Consider the following 14,314-nt stretch of genomic DNA (forward strand, 5'->3'; position numbering starts at 1 on the left):
TCTCTAGACTCTCTATCTATGTATGGAATCCAATTTATTTTGAAAAATGAAAATGTTTGATGTATATATTTTGAAAACATGTTTTCCATTCTTTCATTATTTCTCAAATTTAATTAAATGGGAAAACTACCCTTCCCTTCCCTCCTCTCTCAAACACAGAGAATCTTCGTCCTCTTCGTCCAATCTGATGGGAAAAAATAGTTTCTTATACACCATGAAAGAATATTAACTTTGAAACTATATAGAATGTTTCTTCGGAAACAAATGAAAATGAAAAAGAAAAAAGAAAAAAAGCATATTGTAGTAAATGACGTGCTGTCAAGTGATATGGAGGTGGCTTGGGTTTATCCTACTTGAAGAGTAATTTTGAACTAAAGGGCAACAGAAAACGAAATCAAAACTGAGGTTGAGTTATGATGGACTAAGGGAGGGGAGGTCTATTCATTTGTTGGACGATAGTTGAGTCCTTGGCACAACCTTCCCTTAGACTCCAAATCTTGCTTAGCCACATTCTTAATTAATCTCAAGAATCTACTCAATTAGGTTATCAAATAATTGAATTTGATTTACCTAAATCAAATGTGTGGGTTAACTTTAATCGCAATCGCAAATTCTTTATCTTTCTTAATCTTACGTTAAAAGAAAACAAATTTATTATTAGTATCAAATAAAAGGATTGTATTAGCTTTAAATATATATATATATATATAATTTAATTTTTATTTTGTATTATCCTCTTAATAATTATCATGGAATAAGATTTTTATAAAGAAAGAAAGCATATTCGTGGAAAAAGATTTAATAACTGCTAAGAAAATTTAGAGTAATATAACGTATTAGAGTTATTAAATTACTAATGTAGAGTTGCAAATTTGTACCAATAATGTGGCCTCAACTGTCGGTGCAACTTTGGTGTGCATGCACTATTCAAATTATTTAACAAGTATTTTTCATTCATGAAAGAGGTCATTTTTTCTTAGCATATGTTGAAAAAATTAAATAACGTATTTTTTTTTACGTTGGAATGCATCCGAGGTTAGTTGAGCTAATCTTTTTATAAAAATAAAAATAAATTTTGTTAGAATGTGTGAGACATGTTTTTAAATTTTAAATATTTGTTTAGAATTTTCTGGTATGTGTCAAACAAGATTTGAAGTCTCTATATTCTTTAAAAGTAGGAAAATTGCAATTGATAAACTATTTCAACAATAATAGTTAAGGATATAGCAAAATTTAAAAAAAAAATGTAAATATAGCAAAACTATCATTAAACTTGTATCGTTGATAGACTTTGATAGACTTTGTATGGTCTATCATTGATAGACCAATATTTGCAATATGGTATATTAGTGATACACTTATATCATTGATAAAATATTGTTATATACTTAATTATTTTAAATCTAATTGCTAAATTTGGTACTATATCTTAAACTATGATTTAATAATTTAATTTTTTTATCTCAAGATAATAATTTAAAGAAAAGATTTACTTTGAAGATTATGAGTCTCCTCGTTGCATGGGATTTGACAAAATCTTAGTTGCTTATTTATAGCCTGCACTTTGGCATCTTTGGGTGTGCGCATTGGGTCAAAATATTGTTCTGCTGATTTGAAATTAATTTTTGTTAAGTTTCCAATATGAAGAAAAGTCTTTCACCTTCAAGAAGAAGATCATTCTGATTAAGGGGAGATCTCTATTAATACAAAAATATTATTGATTGATTTAGGGTTTAGTGAGATAGAATCACTTATAATAATGTTTAGTAAGATAGAATCACTGTAATAATAAAATTGAGCTGTAAATTAAGTATACATAACCATAAGGATGTAATTACGGTTCATTTTTAAAGTAATAAAAAATTTCATATCTCGAATTAAGGAACTTAGACGTAGATGTTATGTTATTAAACTGGGTTAACAATGTATGTGTGTATCTTTGGTTATTAAATGAAGTATATCTCAAAGATCATTTGTTGATGCATTCATTCATTTATCAAGTTTTATAATTTTATTATATAATAATAATAAATTAAAATAAACTATAAATAAACAAATTTAAATGTTAGTTTTCTCTAACTTTTGAATTTCAATGTGATTAGTGTGTTAAATCCTTGAAACCTGCCTAGCAAATCACAAGAATAAGAATGATTTTTTAAAAAAGGAGTATATATATTTAAAATTAATTTTGAACTTTACAATTTGTATTTATTAAATTACTTTTAAAAAACAACCCTTTATTTATATATATATATATATATATATATATATATATATTATATATATATATATATATATAATGTTAAGATTGAAGTTCTGAATTTAGAAAGGAATTGAGAAGTGAGGGTGAAAGTTTTTATTTAATGTTGGATATTTTTATGGATGAGATATTGCGTGGTGGGAATTGGAGTCCAGCTCACGTGTGGGGGAGGGTGCCCTCGAATTCTTAAGGTTTTCGACCACGACGTCGTTTTAGGAAGTGAATTCTTTCTTTTTTCTTTTTTCCTATAACTTCTTTTTAGTGTTTTTTATCTTTGAGATTTGAAGTTTCATAATTTGTTGTTGTTGTGTTGTGTGGGGCCGATAATGTAGACGTGTACGGTAAAGTCATTTTTAGGGCTCCACGTGGTATTCTCCTAAGGACGTGGGCCCCATCTATGCGGCCACCTTTTTAACTCCCCTCACTTTCCTTTCCTTGCGATGCCTTCCACCATCACCTCCCTCTCTGCCACCTCGACTTTTCTTTTGACTTCTTAAACATCCCTCTGTGGTCCATTCCCCCCTTTTTCTTTCTACATTTGAAAATAAATTACTTTACATTTTAATTTTACTTGCACTCCATCTCCCTTCATTTCACAACAAAAACAAAATTTGTTTATGTTTGTATAATGGATTAACTATTAATTCATCCCTCTCTAATACAATCTAAAATTCATGTTTTTTAATTAGTGTTTTGAACTTGATTTATGATATTAAACTTATTCCATTTTAACGGTTTTCAAACCCTCGACTCCATCCTATTTGAATACATTTTAACTCCTAAACAAAGTATGAGGGTAGTACACTTGTAAAAAAACATGGATAGGGTGATAATAGAATCTCACCTACACGTGCAATTGGAACTATAAAGTTGAGCAAACATGGTTTTAATTTTAATCCTACTTATTATTTATGTTAATTTTGGAGGTTAGGAATCATCTTATACATTTTGTTGAATTTGTTACGTATAATTTAAGTTTTTTTTTTATTACTTTTTTATTTTTGTATTTAAAGAAATAGAAAAAAGAAAAAGAAAAAGCAAACCAGCGTTGGGGTTTTCTTTTTTCTTTACAAAAATAATTATTTGATTTATGTCCCACTACTAAAATTATTCCAAAAGTATTAACGTAACCACTTTCTTTTTAAGTTTCATCAGAAAACATGATTTTCTTTGTTGGTAGACAAAGGTATGCTTTTCAAAACTTATACATAATAAAGTTATTAAATTTACGAGAGAGAAAAAACTTATTACTGAAAATTAAATAACCCTAAATAATAATAATAATAATGGAGAAGATAGGGAGAAGACAAAATGAAACATGAAAGTCTTCTGCCTTTGTTTCAGTGAACAAATCTCTGTAGGATGCTGGGGGTTGTTGCGCGTGCAATATTACTTCCAATTTCCAAGTAATCTTCATAATGTTCATTGAATATAATCACAACCAAACCATTCTAGCCATTCTTTTTTAATTCAATATATTTAAATTCAACAACCAAATCCATCTATATGATTAAAAAGTTAAAATAGGATGAATATGGTTTCGAGTAATAAATTGAGACACACAATCAAATGCGAAACATCATTTCATGTCTCGTATCCATTTCAACGACAGACAGTACTGGATGTCGATATCACTTCAAACTTAAAACGGGAGAAGAAGGATCCAAGAGAGTACAAATGCACGTGTTTGTCCCCATTGGAGATGAAGTTATATATATATAAAATATAATGTTGGAGTGGTAAAGGTTATTAGGGATGGGGATCTAAATTGATATCGTAGAGAGAAGAGGTGAAGATTTGAGAAATGATGAAGGTTGGATATGGTTTTGTACTGAGGTTAATATGGCCCAGAATGGACACGTGTCAGAAAAGTAAGGAGGGTGGAGGAGAGGTAGGTGGCACGTGGTGGATTCTTATTGGGGGGTTTGGATTTATTGAAATAAGAGAAAGAATCTAAAATTGGATCTTCTTTGGGGTTATCTGTCGAGCTGTCCAAAGGCTACAATGTCTAAAGACGTACCATCTCACTGACTCCACCAACAACTCCTCCATATTAACTCCCCCTCTCTTTCAAACTTGTGTTCACCTCGTGATTTTAAATTTTCCAATTTACAATTCAATCTTCATATCAAAACTAAATCCAAACCTTTTTCATATATATACATATATATATATATATATGGCAAAAAGAAATTTCATTGTATTGTACGTATCTATAAGAATGTTTGACTTGTTTAAAAAGCATAAAGTGTTTAATTATTAATTTGAACTTTTACTTTAAATATATGACATTGATGTTTTGAATCTTTTGAGTCTAAGATTTGATAAATTTTTAAAAAAATGAGACACTTAACCGTTTGAATGATGATATACAAATTGAGTTGTGCTACTTTAAAGTTTAAAGTATTAGGTTGGTTTGACTATGAAAATAAGGTCTATGAGTTATGTTTAGGGTAGTATAGTTGGAATATGAAGAGATATTGCTTGTAATTTGACTTGGTGAAATGGAGATTAATGAACCTAGTTTGAGTGAGATGGGTGAGAACTATGGTACCTAAATAGAATAATGACTTGAGAGATTAATAGGACACGTGATGTAGAAATGTGCTCATATGTGTCAATTTAACCTAAAATATAAGACTTTATGTGGTTAGAAATAATGTGGCCGATCACATGTTGTATGATTTTGAATCGACTCAATATGTCGTTGTAGAACTATAGTGTGGTATCACGTTTTAAGTTGTGACCTACAACCCCCTACACCAAGGCTATATGTTATTCCCAAAAAGTCACACATGTATGTTATCAATTATTGTATATATGCAAATTTGTTGAGCTTTTATCTTTCCGTTACAAATCAGTTATTATACATAAATATCCTAAGTCCTCATGTATTTATTAAATGAGAAATAAAACTAAGCTCTTTTATGCAATGTAAAGTAACTAAGTGAAAGATTTCATGGGTATCATCAGCATCATAATGATGTGTTTATTTAATTATTTTCTCTTAAGTAAATTCTTTACCATGAGTTACAAGTTGTAACTCATTAAACTTGATAGTCGACCTAATTTTAGGCTTTGTGGAATTTTTGACAAACACAACACATTTGTCCACATCTATTAGTATTTGTCGGTAAACTTTAATTGTACGAGTCTTTCTCTAATAACAATATTATTCCCTTTTTTTTAAAAAAAAAAAATCTTATTGCTTAAAAAAATCGTATCTCTTTTCTATATATAAAGTCAGAAGATTTTATTTTATAAAAATATGTTGAAAAAAGAATCAAGTCATAGATATATATTGATTTGAAGGTTGGTCTATTTTTTAAAAAGAATAAAAGGATTGAAAACATATGTTTTGACTTTTTTTTCTTTCTTTTATTATAAATTATTTTAAAAAAACACATGATTCACAATTAATATGATAATAATTTGTATAAGATCCCAATTTTTCTTAGAATTAATTTCCATAATTAACATCCATACAAACTTGTTAAAACCTTCTTTTTTTTTTCTTTAATTATCATCATCATTAAAAATGTAGTTGATAAATCCATATTTATATAGGATAATTATTAAGAGGCCATTCATGCATTTACCTTAATTGAAATAAATACAATAAATAAATAAATCACAGATATAAACTATGGTAGTTTCTTTTTTCTTTTTTAGGTTGGATAATATTTTATATTCTTTAAACCATAACCATTCATTACATAGATTAGAAAGGCATATCATATCTTTTAAGGTTATATGTTACCTAATATCTAAATTAGAATAAAAACAACTTTGATATATGAATTAGAAGGATAGAGTTGACATGATATATATTTGAAAACCTTGAATGGAATTAATGGTTTGTATTAAAATAGAATATATAGTTGGTTTTAATTTGTAGATATATTATTAGTAAAGTTATGTGTATTGATTTAAATTGATGGAAGGAAGAAGGTAAAGTGTAATAAAATATTTAATGTTTGAGAAAATAAAAAGGAGAGGAAGAGATGTGTGTGTGATTGTGAGGGTGGTGGGGAAAATGAATGGGAAGATGAATGGGGAACTTAACCCACAAATGCACCATTCAAAGTTCAAACATATATCATCACTCTTTTATATCCACAATGTTTTGTTTCACAAAATATCCCTATCTACTCTTCTTTGTACCCCTTCTCTTTTTATAAAAAAATAATAATAATAAACAGAAAGATTATAAACATGGCAAAGTATATCATAACATATCTTGGTTGACTCATAGTACGTAAATTGTGATATGACTTTACGACCATCACAGATTGGCTTAGTGATAAAAAGGTTAATACTTAACTAAAAGATCATGGATTTTTTTCACACCCACATGTTGCATAGAATAATTGAGGTATGCATAAGCTTTTTTTTTTTTTTTTTTTTTTTTTTTTTTTTTTTTGTCTACTTTGTGAGATTAGGTTAAAAAATTGGCCTATAAAAATGCGATTAAACAACCCAATTCAACAATCCTAAGGGGACACGAGTAAGTGAGAAATTCTAACTTTCTTTTACTAGCATCATAGTGTAGTCTCTTGAATCAAATATACGATACCCATGCAAATACTCTCACAATGGTTTAGTTTCGATCCACATGCAAATTTTCCAACCAACACATGTTTAATTAATTATGTATCTTCAAATTTTAATTTAAAATTTCTTTGTTAAATAATGGATCTTTAAACTTTCAAATATGATATTTGATCTGCTTTTCCTTTCAAAATTGAGAACTCTAACTAATTGACAATGTAGACATAAAATTTAATTAGTTAGTTTATTTGAAAAGTAATATATTGGAGAGAATTTAAAAGATGTACTTGAAATGATGTAAAAAGTATAGAAATGAATGAAAGTGATGAGAAATATAAAAGAGGTATTAGAGAAAGATAATAATGTTGAAGAACCAAACTTATAGATTAGCAAAAAAATTAATTATATTAATCATTTTTATATTTTATTTGCCTTTCTTTTTAGCATGATTCAAATTAACTTTTACCATCAAGTTTGAGTTATTATAAATTTGAAACACATCAAACGTTTAGAAAAACAAATCAAATTTTGAAAACTAAAAAAATAGCTTTCAAAACCTTGTTTTTGAAATTTAGAATTTGACTAATTCAACTATCGTATTTGATAAAGATGAAAATTATGGTAAACAAATAAGGAGAAAATAGACTTAACCTTAAAGAAAAACAAGAAAATGATTATCAAAATGAGAAATAACATCTTCATCAATTGAATTATGTTGAGATTATCGATTGAGTTACGTATCAACAACTTTTGAAAAAAAGAAGAAAAACAAAAGAAGAAAAAGAGAAAGGCAGAAATTAAAATGGGAATAAGGAAGGGACCCAATTAATAATTTGTTGGAGCAGATCCAGCTGGAAGTGTATCTCTCAAAGTGAATTGAATTATTGGGTACATAATGCTCCAAAGGCCATGGCTTTCCCACAACCAAACTCAGTCAATATCATCACAACCCTCTTCTCTTCTCTTCTCTTCTCTTCTCCATCATATAACTAATCATATACCTTTCTTCGTTTCTTTACCCTAAACTTCACTTTTTCTTTTCTTTCCTAAACTATTCTTCCAATCATTCATATACAAAGATATAACAATTTCATTTCAATCTTCCACTGCTTTGTATCTTTTTGAAAGATACAATATACGGGTATATATGTATTTTGAGCTTTTTTTTTTTTTTGGATTTGTAGTTTACTCTTATTCGAGGAGTATTTTTAGGTTTATTAAAAATGTGTCAATTTCAAAATTTCATTTAAAACTTTATCCATAGTCTAATACTACATCACTACCTATGAACCACATGTTGAGTTAAGATTTTCTTCAATCCACTTTTATACTTTATGTTATCTAGTTTGCCAAAAATCACTTTTGTTGGTGGAGTCTTTAGAAATTATTAAAATGATGTATTGAAAATATTGATGAAACAAAGTTTAGAAGACATTGAGTGACAACTGTTCGAGTATCTTCTGAAAGAGACCAGATATGATTTGTCTTTGTTTGAATATTTTTTTAATGGCTTTTTCTCTATCTCTATCTTGTTACTATTTGAGGTCACTTTCACATTTTCCAATCTGTCATCCAATAGCCAAATTTTTTCTTTTCATGACTCCAAGATTATTATTACTTTTTTCTTTCAGATAATCTTAAAAGAAGGAATAAGAAAAAAGATGGAATACTTTTTTCAACTTCGAAGTAAAAAAGAGAAAGGTGAGAAAGAAAAGAAAGAAAGAAAGAATAGGAGAGGAGATGAATAAACCCAATTGGGCAACAAGATTCCTAAAGAAGTCCAAGATAGAAGGGCCCAGCCCAGACGTATGATTGGGCCATAACATCACCAAATGGGACCCATCCCATAGTATTGTATGAAGAAATTTGTGTTCATATTGCTGCCTATTATTGTACTTCCTCTAGTCCCTTTCATTATAACTCATATGGGAATGCACCAAAATAAACACGTGCTCTTACCTCAAATTACATTTCATTTTCTATGTTACACAAAAATTTGTTAATGAAGTTCTATAAATCCAACGTATTGAGCTATTTTGATCATGTAAGGACTTCTACGTTCAGTGGGTGTCACATAATTTTCAAACAATCAAATTATGCAATTTTTTAATACATACTTAGAGATAGACTGCACAATTCATTAAGATTAGTTGTCGGAGTTGCTTTGATATAAACAACAATATATACAATATGACAGGGACTCATTTCAAACAATCATTGATTAATTAAATTTCCATTATGATAAATGAGACAATGAAACAGAGACTAATGAAACTGAACCATTATATTCATAATTCCATCTTCAATTATTTGAAATTAATTATTAAAGAATGAAAGATATTAAATGCCAATCAATTAATATGTACGGATATAGCCATCAACAAACAAAAACTAAAACTTTAAACATTTGTATTCTTTTTTTTTTTACTAGAGTGACCTACTATAACAAGAAACAATATTTAAGAAGCTGTCTAATCATACTCTAAAAATTTAAAAAAAGAGAGTGAACAATTTCAAGAAAGAAAAACCAAATGGAAAATGGAAAGTCATGGAAATAATTAAGATGTGTGTTGATGAGCAGCAGCAAAATAGGCAAGCTGCAAGTTACTTGGAAGGTATGGCCTTTAATCAATCAAATTTATCATACTTCTCCTACTACTTTCCTATCTGCTCTCTCTATCAGGATTCTGTCATTTTTAAGTTGATTTGATTCTTTCTCTTTAAATCATTCTCGATCAAATGATACATCTGATGAAAAATCAACAATATTTAAGCTCTTTCGCTGTATGAATTTTCAAGGACTGGAACCCCTGGACCATATATCAAACGGCACCGTTCATTGAATGAACCAACCAGTTTTGAGACGACCTCCTTAAAGAACACTGAAGCCACCTGATAAAGAATGTCGTATGAGAAATTATAAGTCTATACAATAAGAGAATATTCAGCTGGCAGTATGAAACAGAACATATTGAACACATCCTCAATATATTTATTTACTGATTGAGTTTAACAAATCAAAATGGAAATTCTGACTTGAAACTTTTAGGTCGAGGTATAATGAGTTTACCAATTGAGCTATAATTTAGTTGACGATTACAAACGAAACAGTATAAAACCATAGGGTCAATTAGTAATTTTGAATTTTGTTAAAAGCAGCCACTGGGTGGGTTGAGATGAGGTTTACAATAAAATTGTCCAAGTTAATGCTTTTACCTTTCAAGCTCTCACAGTAACAGGCAAAATAAATTTGCAAGTTTACATGTTCAAGGCATAGCTGGCATTTCACTCGATGTTAGATGACAAAAATTAAGGAATATAATTTTGGCCTCTATTCATCAAAGTTATACTCCACTACAGGTAAGCCACAAAGCAAAGAAGGCTCCATAATTGTTATTATTACTTTTTTTAAAATTGAAAAGTTAGAGACTAAATGCTAGACTTCTCCAGGAGTCGGTTGCATTCCTACTCAACGCCCATGATATAATTGAAATTTGAAATTTGAAGTTTAAAATGAGGAAGGATGATTGGAGAGGGTGAGAGCTTTACCTGTCGATAAAGTGGTGACTGGAACTTGAAATCTACTAAAAAGTAAAGGTTGCAAGTCCCTGGAACTGGTCCTGGATTGAACTCCCAAGTATTTATCAAGTGGTCAAAAAGCGCACTTCGAGATACTGTGGACTGTGTAAGTGGAAAGAGAAATAAAGACAATCAGTGCAATGCTATTAAACAGCAATGGACAATCAAGGGTGAAAATGTCAAGTAAACAATTGTTCTAGTCTTATAGATACAAATATGATATATCAATAATTTTAAGCTAATGTGCACACGGATACAGTAATGAAAACTGAGAACTGAAGGAGAATATTCTTGTTTTAATAATTACAAAAAAAACAAATATATATTCTAACATTGTTCAATTTAAAAACGACCAGGACAACAATATTAACAGGGCAAACGAAGGCTCTAATGGTAAAAGGAGAGTGCTTGATCTAATGATGTGAGCGAAGACAGGAAAACTGTCTTCTTTATAGGCAAGCCTTTAAAATTCAATGTATTGTTGTTTTTACTGCTACGGCAGCACAAATTGAACATGTGCTTGGCTAGTTTTTGAACTTTTTTTTTTCTTTTGGGATAAGCTTTTGAACTTGTAGAGAAAGATTTGGAAAAGAGAGAAGACAGGAGAGAGTTAAAAAATAAAATAAAATAAATAAAAGAAAGGGAGAAAGAGGGAGGGGGAGGGAGAGAGACAACAAAACCAAAAAGGGAGATCAGGAGTCCAATGGGATGGAGTGCTCCTCCTCACATGGTGTTACTAGCTAACCTCTAAAATGCCAAAAAAAAAAAATCGCGTTCAATAAAAACTGTCAACCAATTTTCAAAATTCAGGATTATAGAGCGCATGCTTCCTACTTAAACCCTTCAAAGATAAAAATGCACAATGCTGCCAGCAACTAGAATTCTAGATAGACTACGACAACATCAGTGACATGCTGTTGATTAGCTATATATCAATGTAGTGGCAACAGTAAAACAAAAAGTGGCCATGTAGGAGAGATGTCACAGGCATATAACTGTTTCTCGCATATGTCCAATATTCTTGATATACCAACGTGTCAGGCAACGATTTAAAAATGCCAACAAATTTCACCAACACATTGTAAAAAAAACAATCGTCCACTTCAGGTACCAATATGCCTATAATTCCACCACAGTAGGTATTGCTGATTACTTCATCTTTATGAGCAAGTTAAATTTTCGTTATCATGCCTAAAACAAAAGAAAATTTTTCCTTCTCATGGATGGAAGAAAATCCAAACAAATTTGAAACAAAATCAAAACCAAGGTGTAATGCCGGTGTTGACACTTTAAAAGCAGCAAGCATGTGAAGTAAATGTGTGAAGGCATGATCTAAAGGTCGATGTTCAAAAGCATGCAGCTTGTACAGCAAAATGGCTCACGCTTTTCTTTTCCCTTTGAACAAAGTCTATGTGCACTTAAAGCTAGGGATCAAGGCTAAGATTGTAAAACATGATACAATGAATAGATTATGAAATCCCACATTGTAAGATAAAAAGAATTCTACACCGCCTAATATTTCCAAACTTCTTGGATTTTTTTAAGCATCCACTACATCGTCATGCCACCCAATGTAACACAAACATAAACTAATTGACACACTAAAATCCTTGGTTCTGAATATTAAATGCGTCATTAGCTCCACTAGCCAGTTGAATGAGTTACCAGTTCAGTACGAGAAATTCATGATACTGTCTATAAGTTATTACCTTTACAGATTTTGGTCTGTTCATCTCTACGTGTGAAATGTAACTCTCAACAAGGAATTTAAAACCAATCTCCAGTTCAGCATCAAACGATCCATCAGGATACTTTTTAAGTACTTCAGACCGCTGGCACCAAGGAACAAAATCATGGTATAAGTCTACAGCAGCAACTACATCAAATAACTGCTCCGGCGAATACCTAATAACAAATTAAAAGATGTAATTAGCTCAGCAACAACCGCTAACAATGAAAAAAATGAAGTTTCACGATCAACTGATTTAATTGGCCAACATCAAACGTAAAAGGAAGGAAACTAAGCCAAATACCACCTCAAATGCTTCAGATTCTGCATAGCAACATAAAATAAATAAATAAAAACCCTAATCAACAAAGCTAGTTCAATATCACCTTAAATGCTTCCGACATTAATGTTCCTCAGGTAGCTAACTCCCATTCTAACCAAATCAAAACATAGAAAATCGCTTCCCATAGATAGCGCAGAAGAAGATTAATTTGTTTACCCCATTACGCGTCTCTCCTCATAAATTTTGGACAAAACGCCGGTCTCTGCCCCATCTCCACAACCAAGAAATCGCCTCGATTGTACAGCACTAATATCACGAAAGTTCTCGGAAAACATCTTACGATCCTGATCGAACAGTCCATGAATCGACGAAGTCTCAACACCGGGAATACACCTTAAATGTCGAACGTTTCGATACTTCCACGGCTCGGCATTACACCTTGCGTATTTGATAGCACGTTTGATACCACCTCTACGTGAAATCAATGATTCAAGAACCTTCGAGTTAGACAGAAACGGCGGCATTGCTGTCCTCGGTGATAAAAAAAAGAAATCGAATCTCCCTACGCCTGCAAAAGTATCACACAGCCTAAGCAACGATTAGGCACTTCCCGCCTCTTCTCGCAAACAAAATACAAATCGGGAACGAACGAAATTCAAAACCTAGGGATTCAATTCAACGAAACAAAAAAAAAGAAAAGAAAAGAAAAGAGAATACTAACTCGATGATTGCGACGAAGATTTGGGGGTGAAACAATCAGGAGAAAATTTTCGTTTGGCCGTTAATAAATCTGAACGGAAGAAGACCTTCAAATGTTCTATAATACACAAATGGGAAGGCAGATTACTCCTATTCCAGACTTTGCCGTTCCCTTTTGTATGAAGGAATAAGAAATGAGAAAGAGGGAAATCGTGGAGCTGATCCGACCCGACCCTAATCCAATCCGTCTTCGATTTGAACACTGCGTTTAGGTGTAACTGCCCACGTGATTGATCATCGATTGACGATTATTTGACCCGGAAATGCCACGTGGAATTTTAAAAAATATTCACTTTTGCGTTCTGAAGTAAATATTTTTGGTCCACAAAAGACAAAGATCGTAACCCAATCTTACATGATTTTCCATTTTTTCCCTTTTTGGATAAATGGGAAACCAAGATAGCTACCCTAAAAATACCAAACTCACAATTGAATTCAATGTGCCATGGTGTGACCTAATTTGGGTTTTAAGGGCGTAGATAGTTTGGGTCTATCATTCAAATTTTGACCTTGATTTAGAGGTCAAGCTTTTCCATTTCATGAATGACACATGATTGTTCTAACTCATTTGGGTTAAACAAAATTTTATTATAAATGCTATCATGAATCAAACAAAATTTTACTAGAGGCCTTGTTAGCATCGAAAATTTTGTAGTGAGAACTCTAAATTTTTTTCATTTTTTTTCATTTTGTGGATTATGTTTTTTTTTTTTTAATTATAAGCTTGTCGTTCTTTAACATGTGAATTTTGGCATCAACAAAATGAAGAAGGAAGGGGAAGGTGAGTACTAATTTATCTAAAATTAAGTAATCTAACAGTACCTTTTAATTTTTGTGTAAAAAAAATGATATCTTAAAATAAATATATGGATAGAATTTCTATTCACATTTGCATGTGGACAACTCCATCTATCAATTTATTTATGGAGGGCAAAAATCTAAACTCAAACATTTTAAGATGGTTTAAGAATTCACATTTTATGCTAATTTACTCATTGTTTATTTTGTATTATGTTCATATTAGGTAAGAAAATATTTGAAATTTTCAGTTATTTTCAAGAGAAAAAAAAGATCTCTAGAAAAAGCTTTAATTGAGATGTCAAATGTTTGGTTAAGAGGTTGAAACCCATTTAAAGAAAAAAAAGGTGCAATA

The 14,314-nt window shown here is 30.5% G+C and overlaps 1 protein-coding gene across 2 annotated transcripts; it reads right to left on the reverse strand.

The window, feature by feature from the left end:
* Positions 1–9,269: 9,269 nt before the first annotated feature.
* Positions 9,270–13,328, reverse strand: LOC101214157 (coenzyme Q-binding protein COQ10 homolog, mitochondrial). 2 transcript variants are annotated; one of them, XM_031884051.1, is made up of 5 exons: positions 13,124–13,328; positions 12,619–12,990; positions 12,100–12,295; positions 10,361–10,492; positions 9,270–9,703 (listed from the first exon to the last, which is right to left on the reverse strand). In XM_031884051.1, the coding sequence occupies exons 2-5, from the start codon at positions 12,924–12,926 to the stop codon at positions 9,581–9,583; spliced, it is 759 nt and encodes a 252-aa protein (XP_031739911.1). In that variant the 5' UTR covers positions 12,927–12,990; positions 13,124–13,328; the 3' UTR covers positions 9,270–9,580. The 2 variants fall into 2 exon arrangements, with proteins under 2 accessions (XP_031739911.1, XP_011654108.1); XM_011655806.2 differs by having other exon boundaries at positions 12,619–12,970; positions 13,124–13,322.
* Between the last annotated feature and the right edge of the window lie 986 nt (positions 13,329–14,314).

Source organism: Cucumis sativus, chromosome 4 (genome assembly GCF_000004075.3).
Source record: "Cucumis sativus cultivar 9930 chromosome 4, Cucumber_9930_V3, whole genome shotgun sequence".
NCBI lineage: Eukaryota > Viridiplantae > Streptophyta > Magnoliopsida > Cucurbitales > Cucurbitaceae > Cucumis > Cucumis sativus.